The 20,238-nt window shown below is 33.0% G+C and overlaps 1 protein-coding gene across 5 annotated transcripts in view; it reads right to left on the bottom strand.

The window, feature by feature from the left end:
- Positions 1–20,238, bottom strand: part of TINAG (tubulointerstitial nephritis antigen) — a 76,553-nt gene that overhangs the window by 28,971 nt on the left and 27,344 nt on the right. For all 5 annotated transcript variants that reach the window (XM_074333107.1, XM_074333108.1, XM_019734587.2 and 2 more), the window contains 5 exons: positions 18,611–18,734; positions 13,779–13,929; positions 11,462–11,642; positions 9,908–9,953; positions 6,380–6,503 (listed from right to left, as the gene is read on the bottom strand). In XM_074333107.1, the coding sequence (XP_074189208.1) occupies positions 6,380–6,503; positions 9,908–9,953; positions 11,462–11,642; positions 13,779–13,929; positions 18,611–18,734 (626 nt within the window). The remainder of the gene's footprint in view (positions 1–6,379; positions 6,504–9,907; positions 9,954–11,461; positions 11,643–13,778; positions 13,930–18,610; positions 18,735–20,238) is intronic.

Raw genomic sequence — 20,238 nt, 5'->3', positions numbered from 1 at the left:
TGATCTTAAATATTTCTGAAAAAATAAATATATTCTCCAAAAGTAATTTGCCAGAATTAGCATCGCTAATTGTCACATATGTGATGTAAATGTATAAAGGTCTCAATTTTCCAGGGGTTTATAAAAGTAAACACACAACTGCAACTGACGCACTGAACGTGGAAAATATACGAACAGTGTCAGAATGATTAAAAGTAAACACATTCATAGCTTGTGCAACCCCAGCACGAGCAAATTTAGGAGTAGACTTAAAATAACACAGTGAGCATGACTAAATAGGTGGTAGAGATGATAAATGATCAGTTCTAACAAATCAAGGAAGTCTCCATATCAGTGTTGGCATTTTCAGTGTTCTCTGAATAATAGGAAAAATTACTTTGATCGCCAAGTATATGGTGGAAAAAAAAATTTCCAATCAAGGACATCACTAGAGAAGATAAAAATTGACAAAAATAAATACATAGGAAAGAGAGGTTTCAAAGGAATGGGACTTTCATCCTGAAGGGAAATGGAATTCAATAGAGCTGAATTTCTAGTCACAGTGGCAGTATAAAGGGATTTTTATTCCATTTGTCGTACTGAAGAGTTACTAAACAATTAAGAAAATAAAAATAAAACAAAACAAATTTTAAAACCTCAGTACTTTCTTTCTTCTTTAGTGAACCAAGCCAATAGCCATAATCTCAATTAACAACTTGGAGGAATAACGAAAAAACATATTTTGTTCTCTAGCAAAGCACAAACAGAACCTGAAAAACAACACTCACCATAACTCACCCCCTTCACCTCCAGACCTAAATAGGAAAAGTGTCCCCTTAAAAGCATGTAAGACCCCAGAAATATTCCCTCAGAATCTTTATAATGAGGGCCATGAGCAGGCGATGTCAGTCCCTTCCCATACCACCCATGGGAAGTCCGCTGAAGACAACATCACACCAGAAACCCATTGGGCTGCCAAATTCCTGGCCAATCCTCAGGGGCGATGGTTGAAAGATAAAGCATGCTGAAGCAAAACAGAAAGGCAAAGAATAGCACATGGCAGTGAAGATACCTGCAAGGGATGTACTGTGAGTCCTACCAAATTCTACAGGGTATGCGCTAAGGACAGCATTGATTTGATGAGCGTGGATCTCAGAATTACAAACTTCAATCAAAGCTGAGGAGTGCCTCAGCTCTCTCCTCCAACTTCTCCTCACTCTATTTTTCAACAAAGAGCTGCCCCATTTAACAATGAGTACTGACTAAGAACTAGCATAGAGCATGTGTTTTAAAAAAATATATTTTTTGAATAGAAAAAGCATTAAGCGTTTTATGGATCAGCATTGTATTATGTGGTTTGGCTACATCAGTGAACAATACAGACACCTGCTTTCATGGATCCTCATTATAGTAGGAGAAACAGGTAATACACAATTAACATGCAAGCTAATTAAACAGTATGTTAGAAAGGGATCATTGTTATGAAAAAAGTTTTATAGATCAGGTAAGGGGGATCAGGAAGTGGTGGAGGAGAAAGCAGGTAGCAGTAGTAAATAACACGGTCAGAAAAGATGTGATCTAAGCAAGAACTGGATGGAGGCACAGAAACTAAGAAATCAGATGTCTGATGAAAGAGCATTTTAGGCAGAGAGAAAGACCCTGAGGTGTGAGTTCCTGCAACACTGAAGGACTATTAAAGCAGGAACAACAGAGTACAGACCAATAGAAACTAAGATGAGAAAGTTGGTGAGGGTAGAGGCAGGCAGATGGGTCACCCTCAGATCATGTAGGCCATTATAAGGACCTTGGCTTTAACTTGTAGGGGAACACGATAGTATTGGAGGGTTCTGAGCCAAGGAGTAACAAGATCTGACTAATGTTATAAAAGGAACACCCCGGTTTCTCTTTTGAAAACACACTGTTGAGGGCAAAGGAAAATGCAGGAATTCCTGTTAGAAACCATACTGAAGGAAGACCTTCATAAACCATGCAAAAAGTAATGGGTAATGGTGGTTCAGGCAAGGGTGGCGTAGTTCCAATAGTGAAAAGTGGTTGGATTCTGGATATAAATTGAAAGAGCCAACAGTTTCTGACATATTGAAAATAAGTTGCAAGGAGAGGGATAAAGGACGAGTTCAAAGTTTACAGCTAGAGCATCTGGAAGGGTGTGGCTGTCATCCACTAAGATGGTGTTTAGCAAGTATGAAGGAGGAAGTCAGGAGTTCAGTTTTGGAAGTGCTGAATTTGAGCCACCAATTAGGTATCCAAATGCGGATGTCAAGTAGGTCATGGAATGTATGAGCCTGGAGTTCAGGAGGGAGACCTGGGCTGGAGTTTAAGTTCAATTGCTGTCAGGTTTACATGGTTCTCAAAGTCAGGATGAGCTCAGAAACTGATGAGTTCATCAGAGAATGAGTGAGACTAGAAAGGAGAAGAGGACCAAGACCTGAGTCTGGGGCGCTCCGATATTAAAAGTATAGAAGTACAGGGAAAAGAAAATTGGCAAAGAACATTGAAAAGTCACAGCCAGTAAGGGAAACGCAGAAGGAGGGTATGTACAGTCCTAGACTCTGACTGGTGAACACAGCAACATAGAGGCTACTAATAACCTCAAAATAAGTATTTTTAGGAAGAGGAGGGGAAATAAAGTGACTGGAGAGGTTTAAGAAAAAATGGACAAAGACTTGAAGAAACTGAGTACAGACGAATCCTGCAAGGAGTCTGCTTTAAGGAAAGCCCACAAATGGGGTGTGGAGGAAGTGGAGTCAAGAGAAAGTTTTTGGTTTTTGAAAACAATGGTATCTGAAAAATGACGGCATGTGTATGATGGTAGAAGTACAATGGATTACAGAGAAGAAAAAGGGAAAATTGCTTCTGCATATTCCTGACTAGTGGGGAGGGGTTGGTGTCTACACTAGAGCAAGAAGGGTTTTGGCAGGAGCATGGAGGCTTCCTCTGTGTAAGAAGTGGAAAGAAAGAATAGGAGGGAGTATGTGCTGATAGGTGCAATGTGTGATACAGGGAGCTGGGTTTTTTTTTTCTGTTTGTTTGTTTGTTTGTTTGTTTTTTATGCCTTTAATCCACTTGGTGAAATAGAATTCAAGATTATCAGCTTGGAGCATGAGGGTAGAGGTACTAGGGATTCTAGAAAAATGAAAAGTTTTGAGATAATCACCTAAGGAGTGGGACAGTGAGCAGAATAAAAATCCAGAATATAATCACCTACTAGTATTAAATAACTACTTGAAAATTGTGGTTATAAATTAAAGTAAAATCAGCATAGTTAGGAATTTCTTCCAGTTGTGTTCAGATGTACAGCTGCATGTACAAAATAAGCTAATTTAAATTTAACCAGAGTTGAGATTTTTGCTAAGCCAATATGATGAATCAAGTAAGAGTAGAAGAGTCCAGGGTACGTCTGAGTGATTATAATGAATTGCCATGGAATTTTAACTAAATAATGAAGGGATCGTGGGCATCAAGAAGAGGGACAATTAAATAAATGGTGGTCAGATTGAATGGACTAATTCATTGAAAGTATGCATGGGTTGAACGACAGCTGGAGTCAGAATAGTAGAGGAAGTGGACTGGAAAGAAAGGAAATGATAGAGTGAAATGCACAGATTTGAGATTAATTTTATTTTTAAAAGAAGGCTGGCAAAAAAACGCATGAAGAATATACAGCTCAAAAGGAATTATTGAGAGAAACTGGAGAAGTCAGATATAGACTCAAAGAAATTACAGACATGAACTCTCTAAATACAGCTCAAAGAACTTAAAAGACAACCAAAAGAAAGGGAAGAGAAAAAAATTTAAAACATTTCAGAGGCGAAAGCCATTTGGAGAATGAATGCCAAATACGATAACAAATGCTCAGGGAGAGATGGGACGGAATAGAGAAAATTATATACAGTGAAATAATAAAGAATTATAAATATTATTTAAAATATAAAAGGAGATATAGAAAATCCAGTGTATGTATAAGATGTACTTTAAAATATAGTGAATATATTTAATTCAAGGATAAAAGAAAGATTAATATGAGTATTTGAGTAGAAAAGGCCATGTCACTTGTAAGGAGACAAAAACATCTGGTTGGTCAGAGATTTTTCTGCAGGAAAACTCAATTCCAGAAGCCCTGGGGCACCATCTACAAAGTTCTGAAGGTTCTATAGTGCCAGGATTTTATATTGTTAAACTTATTCTTGAACAGAAAGAAAACAAACACGTTCTCAAACATGCAAGTAATTAAGAGCCCACAGGTATTATAAGACCCCCTTCTTGATTAAAAAAAATTACTGGAAAATAAAATTCACCTAATAAAATAATTAATAAAAAATAAACTCAAGGAAAGAAAAACCATTGTCATAAGATATTTGCTCACCATTCACTTCATTGATATATAAAAAATTATAAGTAACTATGGATAGTACAGTTTCAGAGTAGAATGCAAATTTTGTAATCCCTTTATATTTAAAAATAATATCACTAACATATAAAATGTATGAGGAAGTGAGGTGGGAAGTATAAGAATGACAAATTTCCTCATATTGTCTGTCAACAAATCAATAAATATAATCTGAAACTGAAATATGAGGCTAAAAAATGGATTACTTCAATCTCTACTTCTTTTAACATATTTTTCCTTAAGTATAAAGGATTCTTTCAAAAACTAGCGTCTCTTGTATTGAAAAATCAAAATTGTCTCATTCCATATTATTTCATTTCATTAAATTCAAGTAAAAATAACCTGAATATTAGTATTTTAAAATGTTATTATTCTATGTTATCTTTCTATTTTTGTTTGTCTCTCTAACTTTTCTTCAACAGAGAGACAGAGAGATTTACATGACATGCTTTCCACAAAACGTTAATGATGATTTTGGGAGGTTAATACGACTAAATCGAAAAGTAAAACACCCAGAGTTTAAAGGAATATTGAGAAACTGGCATTCTTATATACTGCTAATGAAAACTTTAGCAAAATTTTCCTTGTTATAAAATTTTAAGTACTTTAGTATCTCATTTTCTTATGAAATACATCTAGTATTCTATTTAACTATCTTTCTCTATAGCTATATATTTAGGACTCCAAACTTTCAAGAGAGGTTATCTCTGGATGATGAAATTATCTTTATACAGTGGGTGCCAAAAAAAAAATTTATACACATTTTAAGAAAGAAAAAAACTGTTAAAATTGTGATACTCGATATATACCAATAACAAAAGATGAATACACAAATCATGTGTATACATGTTTTTTTGGCAGCCCAGTATATTTTTTCCTCCTCTGTAGTTTTTCAATATACTGCCTTAACATGAAATACCACATATTTCAATAGAGGCACATATTTGCACATCCCTGAAATCAAGATAAATGATAAAATCAGTAGTATCTTAGATTTAATGAAATGTGTTAATATGGTAATTGAAATATTAGAGTATTTAAAATAAAGGAGGGATGATGATTAAAGAGACATCACAGAGAATAACCTGTCGATGTACCTTAGAATTGGCTCAGAGTGTTTCAAAGGAGACGGTAACAATCCGGTTATAGTAGAGGTTGTTTTCATGCAGACTCAATCAAATTTAAACAGGAAGGGCATATTCAACAGGAATGAAGTTATTTACCATAATGGGCAATACGAAAAAAGTGAGGTTTGGGGATGGAAAACAAAAACAAAACAAAACACCTTTCTGTTGCATTTAATTTGAAATAGAGTGAGATGTTATGAGAAAGCACTTAACAGATTGGGCAGAGTCAGAATGAGACTGAGAAGGCACTGGACAAAGTGGTCTCCAATGACCACATTCTCGTTCTGAGTAGGATCGATTTATGAAATCACTTACTCTTGAAATGCAACCAAATTTTGAACCTGTTTCTTGCCCTTGCAGAGCTGAATGTATTTTACTCACAAATTTGATAAATGTAATTTCCACAGTTCTCACATAAATATAAAAAAAAATCTTACATTGAATTAAAGATGACCTTACCCTCTCTTCCTGCTTAATCTCTACCATTTGTAATTCCATCAAAAACCTTTTACCAAATCCTCATACATTTTGGATTTGCACTCTTCTCTTGGTTATGCCGTAGGTAGACTACATTATTATTCCAATAATATATTTCCCTTGCCCTTGGAACAGATTCTTAGGACACATTTACAAGGAAGTGAAAAACAGGAAATGTCATCTTTCTCTGAATTTTAAGTCATCCTTTTACTGAACTTTAAAATACTGAGTAAAGAGTGTCAAGGCTTAGATAATTTTTAATTTGAATTTGTATCAGACTCTCTCATACAAAGGGGAATTCTGGTGCCTATACGCACTATATACACTTACTTTTAGTTTCATTTTTCCAAAAGCATTAAATGATTTTTTTTTTAAGAAATTGTCTTACCCAGTGAGTTTGACTGCATGTGTCTGAAGCTTTCGATATTTTTCTAATTCTTCGTTTGTACTGGTAACATGTCTATATATTCCAGACTTATAATGGAAGAAATCCTCATAGACTTGCATTATGGCTGAAATAAAACCCAACAGGATAAATGACATGGTTTTAAAAAATTATCTTTAAAAATCTCCAGAAGTCCTCACAGAACAATCAATGGGTACATTGCCAGGAGTGGAACCTAAGAAGGGATTTTGCAATCCAGCATAATTTTGATTCCTGCTTAATTTTATTGGCTGCAATATTTTCTTGTTCTCTTATAAAAACAATTTTTAGCTACTTGAATATTACTTAAGTACACATTATACCTAAACCACATCTATTCTTAATTGATAGAGGCACTATTACCAGGAATTTTTGTCCCTTGCAGTGAAAGCCCACTGCACTTGGCCTGTGATTGCAATTTCTCCATTAACCTTGTGCTTCACGACAAGCCTCTTAAAACTCCCATTAAGCTAGCAATGAAGACTGAGCCTATCAAACCAGGCTCAAAGTAATTGTCCTTAATCCTTAGAAATAAACACAAACCTTTCCTTGGTGAGTTTGAATAAAAAGCAATCCCTTGGCAAAAGAATACTCTGACAAGATTCCATCCTCCCAGCTCTGGATTGCTAAACCAATGTTGTATTCTTTAGAAAATTAGAGCTTATACTTTATAAAGCTCTCCTTCATTCCCTCACCTAGATTACTTTTTTTCTGTATTGTGTGCTTTGTCGAAGGGCTTGGGCAACTCAGGATGAAAACTTTAAACTTCTCTTCTAGAAGATGTGAATTGAAAATATTTTTAGTTTGAACAAGGTAAGTGTACGTTCCTAATTGTGTACACTGTTTGTCTATCTTAGTTTGACATGCATTTTAAATAAAATATGAACTAAGGTCACTGGCACTTGATAGATCCTAAAGTGAAGCGTTTACTCCAAAGTCAAATATAACTTTTTAATGTTCCACTTTTTATTCCATTTTTTAATGTTCTGTGCCTTTTCTGATGCTGCTCAAATATTCTCAAAAGAGGTTAAATTTTCTTTATCTACTTTAAAACACATTTCCATAGGTTTTGAAAGAATTTGTATACCTGTACTCTTTGCACATCTTTGCTTTTGTTCTCTTTCCATAACCTAAGCTTATTTTTAATTCTACATATTTTAGAAGAATGCACACAGTGTTACTTATTCAGCATATTGTTGCTTTTACATTCTTTTGTACTGAGACCAGAGGGAAAACTGTACATTAAACCAGGCAACAATATACAGACAATTATTATATATTGCATCTGTAGCAAGGTGAGTCACCCAGCATTTATAAAAATGTGAGGATACTGCTAGTGGTTTTCCTCTCTATGGAACCACTGGCTTCTTTAGCGTTTCCCAAGTCTATATCAACTACCATGAATAAAATACACTCTTCATTGCTGAAAAACACTATCAACTAAAGAAACATGAGTGAGACGCCATTGCAATTAATTTGAATGCAGCACTTTCCTTCAGTTCCTGACACCATAACACACTTGATGAACCCACAATCATATAACTATATAAGCTACTGTAGTGCAATTTTATTTTTGGAAAACTGCAGCAAACTTATACAGACTTCCAATATGCTGGAGGGCAGGATGAAGCCTGCTTCGGCTGCAGCTCTGTCTTTTTCACCCCTGGTTCAGGCTGGCAGAAGGGTTCTCAACAAACATTTCAACGGATGTTGACTAATTTGCATTTCAACTTTATTACTTTGAAGTTGTATCTCTTCATTTTGATAAATGTGAAATTCATGAACATCTGAGTATATGACCATAAAAGAAACCTAAGGTGTTTTCAATTTTAAATAATTATGTTCCAAATTTCTTTTGACAGAGAGAGAGAGAAAGAGAGAGAAAACTTAAAAGAGTAATGTTATGATCTGAAGATTCAGAGAGGTTAAATAACTTGCCCAAAGTCATTTAAATAGCAAATGTCAAAGTTGGATTTTTTTTAATTCAGCCTTAAGTTCAAATGTCTTCAAACTGTCACACAAACTCCACTCACTGAATCATATATTTAAATTACATATGACTTGCCCTGCTCTGATAACAGCCAACAAAAATAACACAATTGTAAGGAGAAAAAAAATTTTCATATTCGTTTCAGGTTTTGTGTAAGGTCCCAGGATTTTAAAAATTAAATTCAGGACATGTCTGTCTAGTGTAAGCTTCAGTTTCTCAATACATGTTAAGTGGTGATAACAATCAATAAAAATTATTCCAACACAATTTCAAAATTTGTGGTTCCTGCTAGATGTTGAATCAATACTAATTAGGTTAGCATTCAGAAAAACAAACACTGGCCAATAGTTCCTTAGGTATATATCAAATGTTTTATATTTAATCTCGGTTTATTTAAATTTATTTGGTCAATGTAAATTCATTTGATAATATATTTGGGGCGATTTCAGTGTTCACAACCTGAATTTCTATTTTAGACCTCACTAGATTTGTTGTCCCATGTTCTTCAAGGCAATACTGAGTACAGAGAATAGATGCTGGGAATGTATCTTTATTCCATTGGTGCAAAATAAGCAGAGGAACTAGGTGTCAGAGACGGTATCATAAAAATCAAAGTCAATGTACAGTAAGTCAGTATAGTATGATCTTATTTATTGTTTATTTGCTATCCATAACACATTTATAAAATTTATCAAACTGGAAAGCCTTTTATAAAACACTAAATCTTACTGGATTATTTGATTTATTTTGAGGTTAAAAAAAGGAAAGAATCTACTTTATTTCTACTGATAAACCTTGATGGTTTTTCAATCCATTTCCTAATCTATTTAAACTGAAGGTGAGAAAACTTCTAACATTATGTAAGATTTTGAAATATGACTGAACAATTAAATGAGCTTCATCACTTAGAATTTTATGTCTGCTTAGTCCATGATCATTTTGGAAATATTTAGCAGACTTTCATCATATGTGTCATTAATATCTAAGAATTTAATTTATGGATGAACCTATCTTCTTTTTTATTTATTTTTAAATTAAATTTACTGGGGTGACAATGGTTAGCAAAATTACATAGGTTTCAAGTGTACAATTCTGTAATACATCATCTATATATTGTATTGTGTGCTCACCACCCAGAGTCAGTTCTTCTTCCATCACCATATATACAGGGTGCCAAAAAAATGTATATATATTTTAAGAAAGGAGAAAACTGTATTAAAATTGTAATACTCAATATATACCGATAACAAAAGATGAATACAAGTCATGTATATACATTTTTGGCCCTCCTGGTATTTGATCAGTCTACAAAATGACACCAAATGAAGTTACTAGGTGAGCATATGTCCCATAATTCCACTGATCTTATAATTGTTGAGCCTTTATAAATACTCTAAAAGTAAAAATTTTCTTTCTTTTCTTAAGTTCCTTTTACATGAGCTAAGATGTAATGTTGTTTATTAAAGGAATAAATAAGACAATTATATTCCCTCCAAGCTTACCTTGAACTGGTCCATTGTGCATGATTTCTCTCATTATTTCAGTTTCCTACAAGGTAAAATATCAATGGCATGGCATCATTATTGTTAGCAGAGCATACTAAACCCATTTGTCTGGTGTATAATATTAGGTGTTGTACAATCAGTTTAGGAGTCATACAACCCACTGTGCCTTGACCACTTGCCATTATTCATGCTTTGAAATACATGTGAAATGCCACACTGATGAAGTTGCTAAGATAAATCATTTGTTTCACTGACTTTATCACTAAATAATTTTTGTAATGGAGAGAAAATATGATAACTTTCTATGGTCACACACTCACAAATAATTAAGTTAAGCCATGTTTAATCAGTGAAGATTAGTGCCATCTCCATTCTTTTGATCACAGGAGCAATTCCGAATACTTGTTTTGTGAAATTGTTCAGTGTAGATTTAGCATACAAATATTTCTATGTTACCACCCAATGTATAATGCAGCCCTTACTAAAGAGCCGGGTTATTCATTCATTTATGCACATGTATCACAGAGTACATATCACTGGAAACCAGGATAGAAACAAATACTGACCCTACGCCTATCCCCAGTGTATTTAAATTTGGGCGTAATAAACAGACAGTAACACAAATAATTGCACTATAAAATGGTAAGTTCTATTATAGAGACAAGCACAAAGTGCCATAGATGCAAACAGGAAAAGGAAATTAACCCTACCCAGGAGTCAAGAAAACTTCACAGGGAAAATGAAGGTTTGACCTGGGCCTTGCGACATATGTAGGACTTTACCAGATGTAAACAGGTAGGATAACCATTTGGGCAAGAGGAATCATCACTTGGCTAAGTAGAGAAGCATGCCAGAGCATGGTATACCTAGGAAGCAGACAGCAGTCCTTATAGCAGGAGCATTATGAGTGGGTGGAGAGGGAGACGCTGGCAGGACATGAGTCTGTAAAAGCACTAGGTCAGAACCAAATCAGGAAAGCCTGTATGTCATGGTAAAAATGCTGGATTGTATGCTGCAGGTAATCGGAAGCTTCTGAAGGGTGAGATACTCTGAAAGTGAGAAGGTCTGGATAATACTGATATCATGAAGCAAAATTTGCCAATGCTTTTAAATGACAGACTGGAATGCAAGGGAGTCTTTTTATCCATCACAGTTATGTCTACTTCAATTATTTGGGGGAGTAAGGCAAAGGATTGATCAAATGAGCTACTACCACAAAAAGCCAATGAAAAAGGGTTTGATTTAACTTTTATTTGTCAAGTATATTAATTAATTAATTAAAAATGTAATTTTAAAACTCTGTTTCCATGGACATTTCAAAATTTAAACCAATCATTTATACTGCTAATACACAAAGATTAGAAATCATACCCAAACTGAAAGTTTTTAATGGGTAGTTTAAGAATATATATTTAAAAAAAAATGTACCTGAAAACATAGCATTATCTTAGAATCTAATAGTTTAAATACTTTTTAAATAATCTTAATTACAGCAGAGCTATATATTTTTGAGCAAATTAATCATTTTTAATTCTTGCCATTTAGACTTACATTGGAAGAGACTCTGTATGGAGGAGAACATTGGTAGATCCTATTAGATTTCTCGATGTTGTTGGGACATGGCTTTGTGGCATGCCGTTTTCCCCGCCCATCAGACCTGCTTGCCATGGCACAGCCATTATTGGTAATATTTTGATCCTTGAAAAGTGGATAGCATGCGTGGGATACCAGTCTATGAGGAATAAGCAAAGAAGTAAAAGTAATACTTAGGAAAATATCATAATATCCTATCTATATGTAATTTTACTGAATTAAGCATTCACAAATTATTCTGTTTATGTACATGCATCATTTTGAAAGTGTTGACTGATTGTAACATAAAAGTCCAATGACTTTTCCTTGGCCCCCTCTTAGTTTTTCATTATAATTTTTAAAATCTCACTTCAGTCCACTTTAATAAGTAATTTTATCTATAGTATAGAATTCCCTGAAGATGAAAAGTGAGTCAATAAAATCTGTGGTAATATTAATAGGGGAAGTAGTCCTTCATTCTGTGTCTGTAATTACAATGTAGAAAAGCCAAATTTAATGTGAAAAATACAATTAATTTTATTATACTTAGATGGGGTATTCTGATAAATTATGTTAGTTTTAGAATTAAGTGGGGTTTTTTTTACATTTTTGTTATTATAGATACCTTTTCATAAGACTTCAACTATTACGTGTCTACAGGATACTTTGGAGAAATAGTATATACTAATATAATATTTAAAGTTAATAACATAGAAAGTTATACAAAAGATGAAAACAATTTTAATCTCTAATTTTGAAACTGAGTATAGAAAAGTTCAAATCATTCAGCTCAAAATCAACACAATTCATTGAATACAGAAGCAGATGGTAAGGAAAATAAAACAATGGAATGGGTTTATAGATATATAATGTTGAACTTCCCATAGAAGCGTATAATAGGATTAGTTCAAGAAAATTCAATAGTGTTCAACAGAGTCAGAAAATCTGAGCACGGAGTGTAATGAAAGCAAAGTCATAAAAAACACTAAACACTTCAAAAAATCATGCATTAAATGTATTATTTTGGGTAATAAGTGCTATGGATTCAATTATGTCACCCCGAATTCACTTGTTGAAACCCTAATCTCCAGTGCGATAGTATTTGGAGACAGGGCCTTTAAGAGATAATTAACTTTAAAGGAGGTTATCAGGGTGGGGTTCACAATGGGATTAGTGTCCTTATAAGAAGAGGAAGAGACACTAGAGCACTTTCTCTGTCTTATGAGCACACAGGGAGAAGGCAAAGCAGGAAGAGAGCTCTGAAAACTGAATGTTCCAACACTTTGATCTTGGGCTTCTCAGCCTCCACAACAGTGAGAAATAAATGCTTGTTGTGTGTAAGCTGCCCAGCCTACGATATTTTGTTATGTTAAAGTGAGCAAATTAATAAATGAGATTTAGTTAGGTCTCAATGATAACTTATATATTTAAGCTCCTAAAAGGCTTTGATTTTTATTACAGTACAAAACAGAAGCCAACCAAGCACTACTACACCAGGAAGTTATCAACCAAGTTGTCCATCCTAAGAGCCACCTTATTAGGCAAAACATGTGAAAAAAATTTTTTAAAGAAATTTATTTCCACCTATCAATATCTGATACCTATTCTTTCATAGCATCTCACTCTTCTATAGCATTCAGTGGATGAGGAAATAACAGGTGAGCAGAACATATGTACTCGTATACTACTAGTTATCAGCTGCAGTATCCTTAGCTGAATAACGTAGCTTGTCAGTAGATTAGCTCTCGTAGTAGTTATTAGAATGCTGTGAGGGTATCAGAGTACATGAAAGTAAGGAAATGCAACCCGCCTCTTCTCATCAAATGAAATGGGGACAATTAATGATACTGATGAATTGAGGCAACTGTAAATTACTTCTTTATTTTATTCATCTGATTCTTAGTCTAATTCTTACCGGATATTATCTATTCATCATCTATCTGGGTAACTGAAAGGTTCAACAGAGGTATCAGTAATATCAATTAATCCATTTGTTCCTAGGGGATCAGTAGAGCCATTTGGTTCAGAGCAACAAGAAGACGATGATTATTTGAGTCTTTCTAATAATTTAGCAAGGAATATATTAATTCTTTAAATAATTGTTTCAATAGCTTATAATCTCAGTACATACCAAATATAGTATACATTTAAATATAATACACATATTTATACAGATGTAGCATATGTATTTGTATTGATTTTTGGTAAAAGTTTTGAAATATATACATTTTTCCTTATTCTAACCCCAAGTCACACTCATAAGAAGCCTAGAAAGATATGTTCGGCAGCTATTTACCCACGTTTTCTCAGGTACCACCAAGCCCTATCGATGCTTCCACTATTACATCCATGACGGTTCTTGGCACAGCAAGAAATCAAATTCTGAGGGGACAGATTGGCTGTGTATCGACCCTTAGACTGAATTGCTATTCGGTCAGCTGCTACACCTGTTTCAAATAAAAGATTGATTAACATTCAAATGGCACATGGTATTTCTAATAATTTACATAGCCCTTTTTATTTGAACCCTAAACTAGTCTTTTGAACTTTATGTACTTTAAAATTAAGGCAAAATAATATTAATACATCTTTCCAAAAAATTCAACAGTGTCATAATTTTTGTCCAATTTTGGTATTGCTCCATTGTCTTATCAACTTCAAAGACTTTTCTAGTTTTTGTTTCTTTCATGTTCTATATACTCCTGAATTCTTTTTTATAATTTTTATTAAATTTATTGGGGTGACATTGGTTAGTAAAATTATATAGGTTTCAAGTGTATATTTCTATAATATGTCATCTATATATTGCATTGTGTGTTCACCATATAGAGTCAGTTCTCCTTCCATTACCATATATTTGACCCCTTTGCCCTCTTTTACCTCTCCCACCCCCACTTTTACCCTCTGGTGACCACTAAACTGCTGTCTGTGTCTACGACTTTTTTTGTTTGTTTTTTTGTTTGTCTTGCTCATTTGGATTCTTCATTAAGAAATCTGTCAAGTGAGACACCTTGAGGTTAAGGGCCATATCTTAGATTTATATCTCCTGCACCTACAACCTACAACAGTGTTCTATACATAGTCGTAAATATACATCCACGACTATGTGTAAGACACTTAATCATATATATATATACACACATATGTGTGTGTATATATATATATATACATACATACATATATATGTGTGTGTGTATATATATATATATATACATACATACATATATATGTGTGTATATATATATATGATTAAGCTAAGGAAATTTAAAAAACTGATCATAGAAATATTAACTGAAAATTCATCTATGTTAATCTGATACATTGGAAATAATTAAATCCTTGGTTTGGTTCTTTTGTTGTTGTTTTTTTGCTTTTTGTTTTTTGTTTTTTGTTGTTGTTGTCTTTCTATTTATTTTGATTTAAGAAAATGTTTAACAGTTAACTTCGGGGAGTGGATGATGAGAACTTGTAATTTTAAACATCACCAAATATTTTACAAAAATCAGCCATTAATTTTGAAATTAAAAAAAATTAATAAGAAAATATTTAAATAACAGCCATCATTTTGTGAGACTTCAGAATCTAAGGAGAGTCTGTTTGTTTTAATCAAACTTCAGCAGAAAATTCAGATTCCAGTAGAAACACATCAAATTCCTCAATATTTACTGTTCTAAATGTCAGTCAGACTCCAAGTATTTGTTTCAAATCCTGTTACTCATACCTAATGATTGTCTATTAAATACTTGGGTAGATGTTTAAGTTATTTGTGTTTTGGTTTTTAAACTGGTATCTAATTTAATTACCTAGGAGACCATTCTTATGCTATGAATCTACCACATAAAATATCTAAAAGCTACATACACACTTTTATGCTTATAATATACTTGAAAATAATAATCTTAATCTTATTTTAGTAGATATGGAATTCAGATATACGTATGTACCTTTTATGAAGGAAGCTTCTATCTTCTGTTTAAATAATTCCCTACTATGGTTGTTGTTAATTAATTCATCCTTTTCCCCAACACATATTTATTGACTACCTACTGGATGACAGCTGTTCTAAGCACTAGAAAGTGCAATGATGAACAAGAAACAAGAGTGTCATAATTCTGCCTTCATAGAGTAATAGACTAGGGAAACTAATCAACCAGTAGCAAATAAGTATACATGTTTTCACTTTGATCATACTACCATGATAAACTAATATGAATAATGAGATCATAAGAAAATTGGGGTGGATGCCATTTTGGTACAGATATTTTTCTATCAGATTCCTGGGATAGTCCCATTCTTGATATTGAATCTCTTAATTCAAGGCAACAAAGTCATAACCTTTCTTCTATCCATCCAATTTTCTCAGAAGTTACAGGTTTTACTCATCAAAATTGTCTGTGTATTGGAAGCCAGCAAAGTGCTAATTTAGAATTATTCTAATATAATTCATTTTAAAATAATCACTTACTTATGTATTTCTGTGTATCCATGGTTTTGATGTAACTACAGCATATGTATAATTCCGTAGTACAATGCTGGCACATTTTAGATGCTCAAGATGTGTTGAGTCTATAACTTCCTACTTCCTTCTCAGTTCCCAACAATTACTGTGCTAGGATATATTTCACAGGAGCAAAAGACATTACCCTGCCACCGCTGCTATTCTCAAGAAAACTTTAGTACAAAGATTCAGAATCAAATATAAATTTCTGAACTGTTATTGGAACTATTCTTTGACTTAGAATATACTTTTACAATGTAAAAAAAAAAAAAAAGCAGTATTCAAGGAGTCAGAAACCTGGCTTCCTGGATCATTTCTGAGACTTCATGGTTTTTGGCTTTGGTTAAGTCACTTTGCTTATTTGTGCCTCTTTTAAAAAACCAAAACCTTGAAAAAGGTGACCTCTAAGATTCCTTCCAACCCCATGAATCTGCAGATTTCAACAAAAGGATAAATATTTTAAATTCTAATGGTATACAATATATTGCACTTATACAGACATTTCAGAATCACAGTGAAGGTTTAATCCAAATTCACTAGAAATACTTAGAAAAGGTCAGAAGATTAAAGAATGACTCAATTCAGCAAACTGTTTTCCACTCTCTTTTTGAAAACTTTTATTGGGCTTTACCTCTGAGACACACTCTATTATTTTCCCTTCTTATTTTACTCTATCTCCAAATGTGTTTTGTTTCATGTATCACTCCAACCATTTCAAACATTTCAAACTCTTTTACCTCTTCAGCTTCTGATATATTGCTCAAATTTTACTTGGCTGAAAAATATATATGTATAGTATTTGCTATGGCAAACCAAGCTGATGCTATTTATGTTTTTGAATGTTAAGTAAAGAAAAGAATAAATTAGGTTCTTTTAAATATCTAGAAAATTATGTCAGGACATAGTAGTTAAAATAAGAAAAATGTCTTTCAAAGAAGCTAAAAGCTATAAAATGGAATAAATAAGATATTAAAACATACATTTATACATTATTTTAATACCTTTTAAAATAATCATTTACATACCATAAGATATTATTTTTAATATCTTATTTATTCCATTTTATAGCTTTTAGCTTCTGTGAAAGACATTTTTCTTATTTTAACTACTACTTGCTGACAAAATTTTCTAGATATTTAAAATAACCTAATTTATTCTTAACATTCAAAAACATAAATAGCATCAGCTTGATTTGCCATAGTGAATACACAGGATACAAAACTGTGTCCTCTGAAACCACGAAAGTGTTGAAAACCCTCTCTCTGGCAATAAATTAGGTATGGGGACAAATCCAGACTTAGTCTTGTGCTGAGGCTATCTGTGTCTGTGACCTAGGGACACTAAAACACACTGCCCCATCCACCCAGCAAGTTACTCTTAGCATTTCACCACCAACATTTTTCCAAAGACATCTTCAGAAATACTGGTCTAATCTAAAGTTAAAACAAAATTCTTATGTATCACCGAGGAAGTCTAATATATTAACCACATAAACATAAAATGACAAATGATTTATCTGATTAAATCTCTCTCTTCCCAATCTAAAAACAGTGCTCAAAGAGGTCCTGTGGATCCGGAATGCACTGAGGACAAACATCAGAAAGCCAGGGAGCGTTTATACTGGAGGAGGCAGCAGTAGCATAGAGGGCATGGAGGGAGCCACTACAGAGGTCACCTTGGCCATTGGCATCATTTCTAGAACAAACTAGATAACACTATTTAGACAAAGATAGCAGTACGTTTCTGTCCCAAGGAGTGCCACCCTGCAGAGCTGTCTCCTCTGTGTACTGATTTCTCAATGCTTTCAGTGCTTAGACTGTTCTTAAGTACTCTTTTGGAATTACCTTTAAAGCTTAGAGCACAGTTTTATGAAAATCTCTGATAGCAGCCAATCAACATCATGTTAGCTTCAATTTAATTGCTGGAATACAACCAGCACTCCTTTGAGGATAATTTGGAGGCCAAATCTTAGCATTAATCTGAGTTTTTATGTATGGGACTTGGGAACTTATATGAAAGTAGCTATAAAAGAGGTATTATTGCACTTTAGAACTAAAGCAACACTAATTTGGAAAGTACTCTTATTAAAAGACCAATTATATCACTTTAGAGTCAGAATCTATATATTTGCTTTTATTTAAAATGAAATGAAACCCATTTAATCCAATATTATTTAGTTCTGAAGTCTTATTTTACATCAAATTAGTTTGCCAATTTAATATATTTTTGAAAATCTTTTGAAAAGAATATAAAAATTACATGGATGCATGTATATGCATATTAATATTAATATTAAACACAGTATTATGGATGAAAAAGTAACCTCACACTCCTCTTATTATCTGACCTTAACTCTCAAAGGAAACACAAAATTTGGTAACTTTTATTTATTGTTCTTTTGATTTACTCTGTATTTAAAATTAGTCCCTAAAAATAAAGACAAATTTTCAGAGTAAAATGGATTTTTATATAACCTTCAGGTTGCTTTTTCTGGCCAGAATAAGACTTTATTTTAATTAAACAAATGTTAATATTTAAATATTCTAAATTTTAGAAACTTTTAATTATTGTCCCACAATCTAGAGTCAAAGAGAGAATTTATAAGGAAGTAATTAAAATGACTTTATTACTTGCAGTGGAAAATGCCCATGATGCAGCACAATTTTTTTGATCCAATGGGCCATGAGTCCATCCAGGCCATTTATAAGAAGCAACAAAAAACTCTGGAAGATCAGTTATTGCAGGTAAAGAAGCCTAAAGAAAAAGAGACAGATGTGTCAGATTTTCTTAAATGCATCCCAATCACCATTATAAAAAAATGCCATGCCCTTTTATAACATTTATCATTGTGTGTTTTTTTTTTATTTTGTACATTCATGTTTCCTGAATGATATCCCTGAACAGCATTAGTTATAAAGATTTATATTTCATATATGTTTAAAAATGACAATTCAATGTGAGGAATCATAACATAGTTACAAAAATATAAGAATAATACATAGAATGTTTATTCTGTGTTACCATACAGTACAATGATTTTGGCCAATGTTTTTGTCTTAAATCAGAATTTTGGTCATCCATGTGAGAGATCATGTGGTGTTATTTACATTTGGTCTCATAAATAGTATTTACTTTATATCCCTCCTAAATTAGAAAGTGTGTGTGATTCTATATGAAATTAATTTTGAAAGAATGCATTTGTAGCAACTATGCATTAGAACATCTGGAGCCCCAAGGAATACCAATTTTATACCAGTTATTGGGAAACAAAACTGGGACAAAGTTGGTTGATATTTATAAAATCTTCAAAGATTAAAAAGAACTTCAGGAAGTGTGTAATACCAAATATACAATACCATTACATCTTAAGATCCCAGGTAAGTCCTGACACAGTCAGTTTCAGATGCTGTCTTTCCAAGAAGGCAAATTAAACGTTATAGACCTTGCTCTGTTCACCTTACTCACAGAAAATCTCAAACACAATGCCCTGTTTTTTCCCCAAAACTTTTCTAAACAGTAATAACTTTCACTTCCATAAATAAGCAGGACTCTAACCAAATAAGGATCTGTTTATTAATTTTTATCACTATGCATACTCACATATTCACACACGCATACATCATTTTTAAGAGCATTTTAAAGTTTTCAAAGTGTTTTAATACTCAGTACTTTCTTTTATCTTTTCAATAGCTCTATGTGATATAATCAGGGCAAATATTATTCATTCTATTTTGTGAATGAGGAATTGAACTCCTAAAACTTAAATGACATGCTAAAGCCTCTCAGTTAAATAAGAAATAATCCTGAAACTAGGATTTACAAACAGGTTTTACAATTCTTAACACTATGTTCTATCTATTTTTTCCCCAATTTATCAGACATACGTGGATACTTTGCAACAGAAGTAAAATGTCTATAAAACCTAAAAATGTACTTATTTAAAAGTTTTAAGATTGTGCATTGAACAAGTCAGGCTACCGATGCCATAGCTTGCAAACAAAATTACTTCTGACAAGTATATAATAGCGTTAAAGACTAAAGGAAAATGTAGAATTTACATGTCTGCTTGAAAAAATATCCCTCCAAAATATTTATACCTTTGAATTTTAATGAGAAACTTCAGTTTTGATTTAAAGAACTATTATCAACTGATAAGAAAGTTATTAAATCTTGATTTCCATTATTAACAACACTGCTACTTAGATGATGGAAGAAAAGTGCAGAAAACATCAAGCAGATTCATACAGAAATGCAGGTG

Source organism: Rhinolophus sinicus, linkage group LG05 (genome assembly GCF_036562045.2).
Source record: "Rhinolophus sinicus isolate RSC01 linkage group LG05, ASM3656204v1, whole genome shotgun sequence".
Classification (NCBI taxonomy): Eukaryota; Metazoa; Chordata; class Mammalia; order Chiroptera; family Rhinolophidae; genus Rhinolophus; species Rhinolophus sinicus.
Note: the sequence above shows the minus strand (reverse complement) of the source record. Positions and strands in the feature narration are given on the sequence as shown.